We start from the raw sequence: 12,163 nt of genomic DNA, 5'->3' as shown, positions 1-12,163 counted from the left end.
ATTGACCAGACTGAGGCCTGCTGACAAGTATAACCTGCTCACTGACTTTGTCATCTGCAGTAAACGGCAATGCAAGACCAAAGTAAAATGAGCCTCTTATCACCTATTGACAGGACAAAGCTGGAAGGACAGGCAGAACATAGCATCCAGGTATGCTCAAAGTGAGTGAGCGCTTTAAGTGAGTGAATAGCCTCGATCTGCACCCTGTTCCAGTCCATGAGCTGGGTGTGTGGCTGTAAGTGCACAGTTTCCTTGCTGCAGTGTTACAATGATGGTTGCCAGTGCAGCCCAAGGTGCAACATTAAAGTGCAAAAGCATCCTGTCAGTTGATTTGAAATGTGCCCTGAGGCTGACATGACAGATGCCTGTGTCTGTGGACATGAGGTGTGCACCGAAGATATTGAGGTCATTGCAGCAATCAGCAACTGAATCCACCAGATTCCCACTCTGGGTTCCATGTCAGGTTTTCCAGATGCCAGGCTTGTTTGATGCATTTATTAAGATGGATGTCTGAACATTAATGATGCAAGTTGAGCCATTAACAAGGCATTTAACAATAAATAATGCCTTGTAAATTGACATCTCACCACTACCTAGCAAACACCTCATAGCACGACTTGTGTAAAGCATAAAAGGTCACCATGGCGAGGTGGGCCTTTCTGCACTCATTGCCTGAATCTACTACACATTTCATTGTAGGCCAGACTCCTACTAGATTCCACCCTCTATCCATTATGTTTGTAATTCATTGTCCCTAAGAAGAAAGATATTGTTCATTATCACATTTTATTATTGTCATTGCAGCTTATTTTACTTGAAGAAAAAAATGAAAAATTTCAGGATACGTTCAAAGATTTGGAGAAAAAGCTTGGGGAGAATCGAATCCTTTGTAGAGAGAAGGAGGTGCTTCTGGAGAGTCAGAAGAAAAGGGAAAAGGCATTAGTTGCCACTGTACAAAGGTATGATCCATTCAGTTATTAATTTTACATCGTTGTGTGGATTAGGGTGTCATGCAACAGATATTTATTTGAAGGGAATTAAAGAAGATTATTGAAGTTAATTTATAATCATCTGCTGTTCCCATGGATCCCCTTTCACAGTTCTTTGTCTTCAGTTTTGCTGCAGAGATTTTTATGGTGATTTTCAATAGCCACCTGAGATTCTCTTTACAGATTGCTGATCTTGTTGAACAAAGTTCATTGTCAATTTTGTTAGCATTCTACAAAAGTCATAGAACCCAACTCAAATATTTTAACAAGGTTCCTATCAATTTTGAGAGGTCCACTCACACATGAGCGGTATGCTTCAAAATAAATTTCGATCACGCACAGTTTTATTTTTCTGCGTGAATGGGCCAGTAGCCAGATTAAATTTTCCCATATTCCCCATTTAATACTAAATTATTCAATAGATTAAAACAGTTTGTCTCTGAAAATTCAGATACTGATCGCAGTAAAAATGCCAGGATCACATTCGATGGGAGCCTGCACTGCTGGTCCTGTGAGTGAAGTTTGTTTATTTACATGGAACATTATAGTTGCAGTACAGGCCCTTCTGAAACACATTAACCTACACAATTCCATTTTCATCCATAATGTTTATCCAATGACCATTTAAATGCCCTTAAACTTGGCAAGTCTGCAACTTTTGCAGGCAGTGCGTTCCACGCCCCAATAGTCTTTGAGTAAAGAAATTACTTCTGATGCCTGTCCTATATCTATCATCCCTCAATCTAAAGATACGTCCCCTCGTTCTAACCATCACCATCTGAGGAAAAAGGCTCCCACTCTAATTAATCCTCTGATTATCTTATATGTCTCAATTAAGTGTTTTCTTGTAAGATTTTCCTTCCATACCTGGCAACTTCCCAGTAAATCTCCTCTGAACTCTTTTCAAAGCTTCCACATCCTTCCTATAATGCAGTGACCAGAACTGTATGCAATACTCCCATGTGCAGCCACACCATGTACAGCTGCAACATGACCTCATGACTCTGAAACTCAATCCCTCTACCAATAAAAGCTAACACACCATACACCTTCTTAACAACCTTATCAACCTGGGTGGCAACATTGACACCAAGATCTCTCTGCTCATCTACCTACCAAGAATCTTACACAGAATACACCACCTTAACAACCCTATCAACCTGGGTGGCAACATGGACCCTGTGATCTCTGCTCATCTGCACTACCAAGAATCTTGCCATTAGCCCAACACTCTGTATTCTTGTTGCTCCTTCCAAAGTGAATCACCTCATACTTTTCTGCATTAAACTCCATCTGCCACCTCTCAGCTCATCTCTGCAGCTTATCTATGTCCCTCTGTAACCTGCAACATCCTTTGGCACTATCCACAACTCCACCAACCTTAGTGTCATCCGTAAATTTACTAACCCACCCTTCTACGCCCTCATCTAGGTCATTTATAAAAATGACAAACGGCGGTGGCCCCAAAACAGATCCTTGCGGTACAGCACTAGTAACTGAACTCCAGGATGAACATTTCCCATTCAACCACCACTTCTTTCAGATCGTCAATTTCTGATCTAAACTGCCAAATCACCTTCAATCCCATGCCACTGAATTTTCTGCAATAGCCTACCATGGGGAACCATATCAAATACCTTACTGGAATCCATTTACATGACATCAACCACTTTGCCCTCATCCACCTGTTTGGTCACCTTCTCAAAGAACTCAAGGTTTGTGAGGCACAACCTCCCCTTCACAAAACCATGTTAACTATTCCTAATCAAATTATTCCTTTCTAGATGACTATATCCTATCTCTTATAACCTTTCCGACACTTTACCCACAACCAAAATAACCAAAATGTGATTGCTGTTAACAAGTATCTATGCCTCTAAGAGTATGACAATTGTAAAATAACTCATGTTGATAAGTCCCTTTCCCCTAATTCCACGCCCCCTGCCTCTCCTATAAAGGCAGCAACTTCAGTGGTGTAGGGGTCTGAAAGGGTTAATGTTGAGGAGTGGCTTAAATTCTACCATTCATTATGTCATATGGGCTTGATGGCAGAATATCATAGAACCTTGAAGGAGTCAGATTAACCATCCAGGGTCTCCTTCTGTAATAATGTATATCATGTCAGTTTAACTTTTACTTAGTTGCTAACATGTATTTTGTTTAAGAAAATAATTTTTTTATTTGCTAACCTGTCAAGTGATTTTCCATTACCACACCAAACCAAGTAGACCCTGACGGTCCATACCCTAAAATAAGATGATGGCAGAAACCCCATACCTTCACAAGCAGCTCACACAACAAGGTGTTCATTGATGAGGATTGTTCGTACAGCTCCGACATTTAGAAGCAAGATTAGAGTAGTGCTGGAAAGCACAGCAGGTCAGGCAGCATCTGAGAAGTAGGAAAATCGACGTTTCAATCAAAAGCTCTTCATCAGGAAGGCATTCCTGCTGAAGGATGTTTGCCCAAAATGTCATTTTTCCTGCTCCTCGGATGCTGTCTGACCTGCTGTCCTTTTTCAGCACTACTCTAATCTTGACTCTCATCTTCAGCATCTGCAGTACCCACTTTCTCCTACGTTTGGGAACTTTCCTCCATAAATTGATGATCAGTTTTTGGCAGCCTGATGCAAATCCGAGAAATGAAAATCCATATCAGTGCCAGTGCAGAATTTAAGAAGCTTGATTTTCAATTTGGTTTGTAAGTGGATGGATTTTGAATGGTTTAAAATTGGGCCCAACAATCCTGGTCTGATCGTTTTGACATACTGCTCAATCCCAAAGAGTTGTTCAAGGCTATCAGATATTTGTAGTTTGTTTGTTTTAAATAATGTAGTACCTTTCTTTTTGGCAATTATTGCACGTGATTGACTTTCTTCATAAAACAAAAAATAGCTGACATTTTCTGGGTGGCACGGTGGCTCAGTAGTTAGCACTGCTGCCTCACAGCGCCAGGGTACCAGGTTCAATTGTGTGGAGCTTTCACGTTGTCTGCGTGGGTTTCCTCCCACAGTCCAAAGATGTTCAGGTCAGGTGGATTGGCCATGCTAAATCGCCCTTAGTGTTAGGTGCATTAGTCAGAGGGAAATGGGTCTAGGTGGGTTACTCTTCGGAGAGTCGGTGTGGACTAATTGGGCCGAAGGGCCTGTTTCCACACTGTAGGGACTCTAATCTAATATGCAGCTGTTTTAACTTCTTGAACTACCTGCTTCAGAATATCTATTATGGGATGTCTATATCAGATATGTTAACTTTATAATACAAACAGAAGGTTTTGGAAACATGCCAGGCAGCATTTGTCAGGAGAGAAAAACAGGGGCAACATTTCAGGTTGATGACTTTTGCTGCATTTTATGTTCAGTTTGCAACAGAAAGTAGAGAAGTGCCTAGAAGATGGAGCTCGGCTTCCCATGCTGGACATGAAGCAGCTCCAGTGCGAGAACGACTACCTCAGGAAAATGTGTGAACATGCCAACAAGGTTAGTGTCACCCTGTGCTCTGACAATACGATGGTATTGGGTTTTAATATCATAAAATGTACAGAGACAAACCGTTTGACATGTTACACTGGGGAGAGGTCATAGTTGAGGGGGGCTAGGGTTCCACCCAAAATTTCCAGGAGTCTCATCCAAAAAATAAAAGATTCTCTTGAAAGAAAATCCAGATGCTGTGAAGCAATATTCTGAACTTTCTTTCAATCTGTTCCCTTGTGGCTCACTCCACAATAAGCCTCAACAAAACTAATCTACTTCAATAGGTACAGAAACAGAGATTGCTGGAAAAGCTCAGCAGCAGCCATGGAGAGAAATCCTAGTTCACATTTTGACTCCAGTGTCACTCCCTCAGACAGTTCTGTCAGAAGCGCCGAGCTTTTCCAGCAATTCCTGTTTTTGTTTCCGGTTTACAGCATCCACAGTTCTTTTGGTTTTTATTTACTGCTTCAATAGGTTTTATAAAAAACTAACAATTGCTTTCTGTGATAAAATCTATAACTTGTGAGCCCACATTTAAGAATTTCAATTTATGCAACTTCTCCAGGTTTTTGAGGGAGAGGTTTTCACTAGCCTTTGAGTAAAGTGCCAGAGATGGCCATGCAGGGACCCTTATCTCCTGGGGTTGTTTGCGGCTTCCTGTGCTGAGACTTTCGTCCAAAAGCCTTCAGAGTCTGATTGAAGGAGCTAATAGCAGAAACCAGGATCCCATTGAGAGCCACACTCATGCACATGTTGCTGACCCCCCTCTCCGCATTCCATCCTAAGCACCCTTCCTGCCAGCATTCACCTTCTCTTCCTTTTCCTTCTCTCTGTTTTCTTCTTCTCTCTCCCCTTTATTTGAGAAATTGCCAGCAAGGTATAACTTGAACTGTGCTGGTGTGGGGCCAGTAGCATGTAAGATTGACTTCCTTAAAAACAGCATCTTTACCTCCTGATCGTCTGTATTTATACATGTCTGCTTACTCAACATAGCTCCTTGAAGATAAACCTGCAGCTATTGGTGAAGAGTGAGGCTTTGTGACAGCATAAAGTATAGAAATGATGGAGTGAATGTAAATCTCAGTTGTCGGTCTAGAACCACTGCACTGATGCATAGCTTTTGATTTTGTCTGCAGGTCATTGACAATCAAGAACAACAAATAAAAAAATGTAACCTGGAGAAACAGGTAAATCATCTTTTTTCTGAATTGGAAAGTGTGCACTAGTGAAGACGACATGAAAAGCAGTGATTTTCACTACATACGTTAAATATGGTGTATCATAAATATAAATGATGTTCACATGGACACTCCATTGGAGTTCTGCCAGAATCAGTTGATCCTTGACATCAATGGAATCTTAGTCCAAACATGAACAAAAGACCTGAACTCAAGACGTGAAGTAAGAGTGACTGCCTTTGACATCAATGCAGCATTTGACAGAGCTTAAATTGAAATCAGTGGAATCCTGGTGAAAAAAGCACTGTCCACTGGCTACTCAGACTAAGCACAAAAGAAGCTGGTTGCCATTGCTAGAGGCCAATCATTTTAGTTCAACATTCTTCCAGGGGTTCAAAAAGCTAGATATTTTCTAATCATCCTGCTCAGGGATGCTCTTACATACCTCTGGAGCAGGTGGGACTTCAACCCAGGCCTCCTGCGGTCCAAAGGTAATGTCCTAGACCAAAACATTTTCAGCTGTTTCATCAATGCATACCCTCCATTAAGATGCTATTAGTGGCTGACGATTGCACAATGGTCAGTACCATTTGCACTCTTTAGATAATGAAACAACGTGTTAATTTCCCTAGCCTTGGACAATGTTGTGTATTAGGAGGACTGGAGATCAGAGTCAAAAGTGTGGTGCTGGAAAAGCACAGCAGGTTAGGCTGCACTCAAGGAGCAGGAGAATTGACGTTTCAGGCATAAGCCCTTCCTCATTCCTGATGAAGGTTGGTGAAGAAGATATTTGGCACACTTGCCTTCATTGGTCAGTGCATTAAGTATAGGAGTTGAGATATTAGTCATTTGTTTGATCAGATGTTCACTAACTTGTAATATATTTTGAAGGCTTTAGAGGAAAGGCTGACACAAGAAAAGTCTGCCTCGCAGACCTTCCGGAAAGAGCTTGGAGAGACCCAGAGAAATCTGCAGCTACTGAAGGAACTCATGGAAGAAGTGAGTAGGCAGATTACATTACCTCTGCCATGTGCTTCATTTGCATAATGGTGGTATTATGATAAAAAGTAAACAGCAACAACTTGAATTCACATAATGCCCTTAACGTAGCAAAACATCCCAACACAGTCAATGAATGTGCTATCACTAAGGCATTTTTGACAGAGGAGATAGCCAAAAACTTGTTTAATTCAAGAGGTATTAAGGAATATCTTAAAGGAGGAGAGCAGTGGGGTGAAATTAGCAAGGACATCAACAGTTTACAGTCAAGACAACTGAAACACAGCCACCAGTGCTGGATTGAAAATTCAGCACAAAATGCTGGAAATGAAAGAGCACAAAAAATTTCCAAGTCAGGTGTGAGGGAATTCCAGAGATAGGGATGGCAAGAGCCTGGAAAAATTTTCAAAATAAGGGGATACACATTTTAAAATTAAGGCAAATAGCAATGAAACCCATCCCAGATTAAAACAAATGTTGTTGCTCTCTAAGTGAAGTTGACCTTTACATCAAAAATAAAATATGTGGAGTAGGTTTAGGAATGTAACTTGAAGCATTCAAACACTGTTGATTGAACAATGAATTCTTAATTAAGAGAAAAATGTGAAACAGCAGAATTTTGATCTAAAAGTCAAAGACAGAAATGTTTCTGCCAATCATCATCCTTGAGCCCTTTAAAGATTACAGCATTAATAATAGGGCTGAGTTAATGTTACAATTTCCAAAAAGTAATAACGACTGAAACAGCTTTTCTTGTTTCAACCATAAAATAGATGACAGCAAAGTTTACTGTGTATAGATCTTACTGACAAATTAGTCATTATAAAGGGAGCAATGGGCTAGTGAGGCCAGTTATGACTTCATTTCATTTTATTTTGAAGAATTATTATTGAAAAATTAGATAACATTGATTCAGCTGTTTTCTCTTTACATGAGGCCTACATATTTCATTGTTGGTGATTCTAGGATCAGAACCATAACTGAACATCAGACATCTTAGTTCATAATTGCAGAGAGAACCAGTGTACCTAACATTTTTCAACATAACCTAAAGCTTTTGACATCAAATGTAATTAATCCGAAGTTATTGATTGGAAGAGTTCACCTCCAAATCCCTTGGCATCAATAAAATATAATGAATAGTTCTAATTTAATTGAAATACTTTTGGCAATTGCAAACCATAATAATTTAAAAGTTTCAGCATTAAGAACTAAAACTTGATAGAGTTGTGTTTTTGAACTTTTGGCAGGAATTATTGACTTCAGTAAAGAACTTAAATCTTTCTAGACCATGTGGAATTGAAGCTTCAGTGGAGCCTGCAGATCAATAAATTGAAGAGCATTGACAGGATAGCACACTAATTTAGTGGATAAAGCAGAGTTTAGAGTAGATGATCTGCTTGGAAAAATGGTAACTGCAACAGATAATTAGATATGAATTGGGACCCACATGCAGCAATAAGTATAGACTCACAGGGTAGTGACGGCTGAGCATTTAGTCATTTGAAGATGAGACTGGAAGACATGACCAATTTTGTACACTGTACTTAGTGGATAATGAAGAGTTTGCCGAGAATATTTGCTTTGGAAAATTGCAGAGCAGCAGTGGGACTTCTTTAACTACATGATTGATTTGATAGTTGTGAAACATATTTTGCTTTTAAGTAAACAGTGTGACAAAGATTGTATTTCTATTGGTAGCCATAAAGATTAAAGCAATAATTTAGTTGAACAGAGCATAATAAATGAAGACTGATAACACAAAAGATGAGAACTACAAAAGTAGTAGAAGAGAAACAAAAAAAAGTAATTTAGAAGGCACTTCGAAAGAAAATTGAGTGTCATGTTAAAAATAAGTAGTGTTAACATTTATTAGCATACAGCAAATCAAAAAATAGGCAAAAACGAAGGTACCAGCTGAAGACTACATGGAAGTAGACAGGGGCCACCTTATATTTGAGAATGAGGATGTGAGTTTGCCTCTAGCAAAGTGTTTTGTCTGATGTGGCAATGCTCATTTTAAGGAAATTACAAAGGGATCTGGTCATGAATACCATTTTCATGAGTATGTATTGTTGAATCCAATAGACATTTATAATAACTAATAATTAAGTACAAACGTTACATTCCTCAGGCATGTACATGTCTGGGCAAATATTCAGCCATTAGTTATAACAATGAAATATGCTTCAGATAACCTGAGGTAAGATGGAGTGTGATTTTGTTATACCCTCCGGTTATATGCTATGGTACAATGATGGATATCTCTTAAAGGCCTATTGATTCCTGATCATGTGATTCTTATTGCCTATTTCCCAAAGATAAAGATTGAACCCAAAATGTTTATCCATCAACACTACAGTGTTCTCCCAACCAGTCTATTCCATTCACATGTTTCGTTGGAATGATAGGTTTGGACTATTGCTTCAAATTAACTTCTTGGTTTTTAAAATCAAACCTTGACACGACTGACCACATCCATGTGCCTCAATTTTGAAATCCAGATCCAACATACAGTATGCATATTTTCCACATGACCACAATATTGTTATGCTAGAATAGAGCATTGTATAACCAAGTTTGCAAAGGTCATGAAGAAGCACAGTAAATTGTATGCTAAATAAAATGTTACAAAGTATCAAAGACAGATTACGCGAGTGGGAAATGTTGTAGTAGCTGAGGTTTAATCAGGGAAAATGCGAGGTCATCCTGTCGGGATTCAGAACAAACTAGAGCAGTGTTAGAACAAAAAGACTTGGCTGTCCACCCACAGAAATGCCTCAGCACTTATTGGGTTTTGACCTTTAACTCAAAGCAGTTAAAATAAGAAAAAGGAGGACAAGACACACTGCAGCAACTCACCAAGGTTCCTGCAACAACACTTTCTAAACCTGTGTCCCCCCTGCTACTCAGAAAGACAAGGGCAGCAGATGAACACCACCACTTGGAGGTTCTCCTCCAACCTCAAAATCATGAGCCATTTGGACAGAGTAAACAGAGAATATATTCTTACTTGTGAAGGGATCAAGAAAGAGAGGGCCCAGATTTATTGAAATTAGTAAAAGAAGCTTAAGTTTTTCTCACAGCAAGTATTTAGGGTTCGAAGTACACTGTCTGAGAGTGTGGTGGAGGCAGGTTCAATCAAGGCAATCAGAAAGGAATTAGACAATTATTTTATAAGGAACAATAAGGAGAATGGAATTGATGGGATGCTGAGTTGGAGAATGGGGCAATGGTCACATCCTGCACTACTACCATTCTTCTGTTGTGAAATTATATCAACATTAATAGGGTAATAGAGATCTATAATGTGGAAACTGACCCTTTGGTCCAACTCATTTATGCCGACCAACTATCCAACCTAATGTAGTCCCATTTGCTGGTGCTTGGCCCATATCCCTCTAAACCCTTCCTATTCATATACCCATCCAGATACCTTTTAAATGCTGCAATTGTACTAGCCTCCACCACTTCCTCTGACAACTCATTCCATACGCGCGCCACCCTCTGCATGAAAAAGTTGTCCCTTAGGCCTCTTCTTTATCTTTCCCCTCTCACCCTAAACCTATGCCCTCTAGTTCTGGACTCCCTCATTCCAGGGAAAACACTTTCTTTATTTATCCTATCCATGCACCTCATGATTTTATAAACCTCTATAAGGTCATCCCTCTGCCTCTGATGCTCCAGGGAAAACAGCCCCAGCCTATTCAGCCTCTCTGAGGCAAAAGTGAGGACTGCAGATGCTGGAAACCAGAGTTTAGATCAGAGTGGTGCTGGAAAAGCACAGCAGGTCAGCCAGCATCCGAGGAGCAGGAAAATTGACATTTCAGGCAAAAGCCCTTCATTAGTAATATGGACATTTTTTCAAGATGTCACCATCTATTTCCCCACATTCTACATGTCCTTCTCCACAGTAAAGACTGATCTCCCCCACCTCCAGCGGCTCCACACAAAGGCTGCTTTGCTGATCTTTGAGGGACCTTATTCTCTATCTAGTTATCCTTTTGCCCTTAATGTATTTGTAAAAACCCTTTGGATTCTCCTTCCTTCCATGTCACTTGGTCAACATCCAGCAACTCCCTTCCCAAAAGTACAATTCAATTAAACAGCTCACCATCAACTACCACCACTGCCCAGGGACAGTTAAGCATGGACAACAAATACTCTGGGTTCGTTCACATCCCATGAACAGACAGTAAAAGGAAGTTAGTCAGCTCCAATTGGAAAAGAAAAGCAGCAATAAAGATTTTAATACTTTTCTGTGCTGTAATTTTGCTCAAAATATTTTTTTCATGTCTTTGAAGTTTTCATCAAAGAACCAAAGATTACCAGAAAATTCAACTTTGGAGGAACAATCACAAGAAACTGAAGAGCCCAAGCAAAGCTTAGCAGATGAAACACCAGCCATTGAAAAGCTACTGAAAGAAATGTCCTACTGTCTACGTGACCTACGTGCACTATGCAATATCCTTACTCAGAGAGCACAGGGCAAGGAGCCAAATCTTTCTTTGTTACTCGGGATACAATGTAAGCATATTTTTGAACTTAACTTCTTGACCTCATAGTTTTGCAGATGGTGAGTTCAGATTGAGGGTAGTATTAAGTATATTCAAGGTCAGAGGGCAAAAGATAATTAGACCAGGCCCTGTTGGTGGAATTCAGTCACCATGACAAGTCTTTTTTTTATTGCACTTTGATTTCCTATTTTTATTCATAGTTAAATGTCAGATGGTAATCCTATTTCAAGAATGCATAGCACAGAAAGTAAAGGGTAACAATCACCCTTTACACTTCAACATATTTTCTAGAAAAATCTAGAGTGACAGCAAAGAGAAACTGAAATTTTTTAGAATTATACAGAACTTTCACTGCAGACCCATTATCCTTTTCTAGAAAGTGTGTACTGAAGTCATGGTGATTACTTAAGGCATTTAATTTGTATGATTTCAGGCCCATTCTAATACACACACTGGGACTGTGTAAGTATAGGCACCACATCCAGTTCGATCGTTTTGACCATGGATTAATGTATTATTACTTTTCCTTGCTTTCACTTTTAACCTTGTCTTTCGCCTCAGGAACTTGACAGGAGTCCATTGCACACCAATGGGATAAAAGTTCTTTCTCTCCTGCTGCTGTAATGGATCCAATTGGAGATGATCCATTCAGTTTATTTATCTTCACATTGTACACTAATGGAGGTCTATCATTGTCTGCAAAGAATAGAACTATAGCAAAAAAAAATAGTAACACTGTGCTGTAGATACTCCTTGTCTGAGTTTTGGATTAAGTCACATTGCTGTCACTTTACAACATGTGTTACAAGTCAAACCAAAGTTGTTACTAATCCATACAAGTCAAAGCAAAGTTGTTACTAATCCATGGAAGAGATATAATACAGATTGTAGAATTAAGTTTTACTGAGACAGCGGAGGTCCTACCACTGGGTCCAAAAACAGGAGGTCACCCAGTTAGGGAAGGGGTGAGAAACACATTCCTGGTGATGTCCAATTAAGTGACCGCTA

The 12,163-nt window shown here is 39.7% G+C and overlaps 1 protein-coding gene across 2 annotated transcripts in view; it reads left to right on the top strand.

The window, feature by feature from the left end:
* The window catches only part of cep85l (centrosomal protein 85, like), a 289,277-nt gene that overhangs the window by 275,877 nt on the left and 1,237 nt on the right, over positions 1–12,163 (top strand). For both annotated transcript variants that reach the window (XM_060850775.1, XM_060850767.1), the window contains exons 8-12: positions 805–959; positions 4,350–4,467; positions 5,598–5,648; positions 6,531–6,638; positions 10,943–11,165. In XM_060850775.1, the coding sequence (XP_060706758.1) occupies positions 805–959; positions 4,350–4,467; positions 5,598–5,648; positions 6,531–6,638; positions 10,943–11,165 (655 nt within the window). The remainder of the gene's footprint in view (positions 1–804; positions 960–4,349; positions 4,468–5,597; positions 5,649–6,530; positions 6,639–10,942; positions 11,166–12,163) is intronic.

Source organism: Hemiscyllium ocellatum, chromosome 3 (assembly GCF_020745735.1).
Source record: "Hemiscyllium ocellatum isolate sHemOce1 chromosome 3, sHemOce1.pat.X.cur, whole genome shotgun sequence".
Classification (NCBI taxonomy): Eukaryota; Metazoa; Chordata; class Chondrichthyes; order Orectolobiformes; family Hemiscylliidae; genus Hemiscyllium; species Hemiscyllium ocellatum.
The sequence above is the reverse complement of the archived record's forward strand: the minus strand, read 5'-3'. Positions and strand labels throughout refer to the sequence as shown.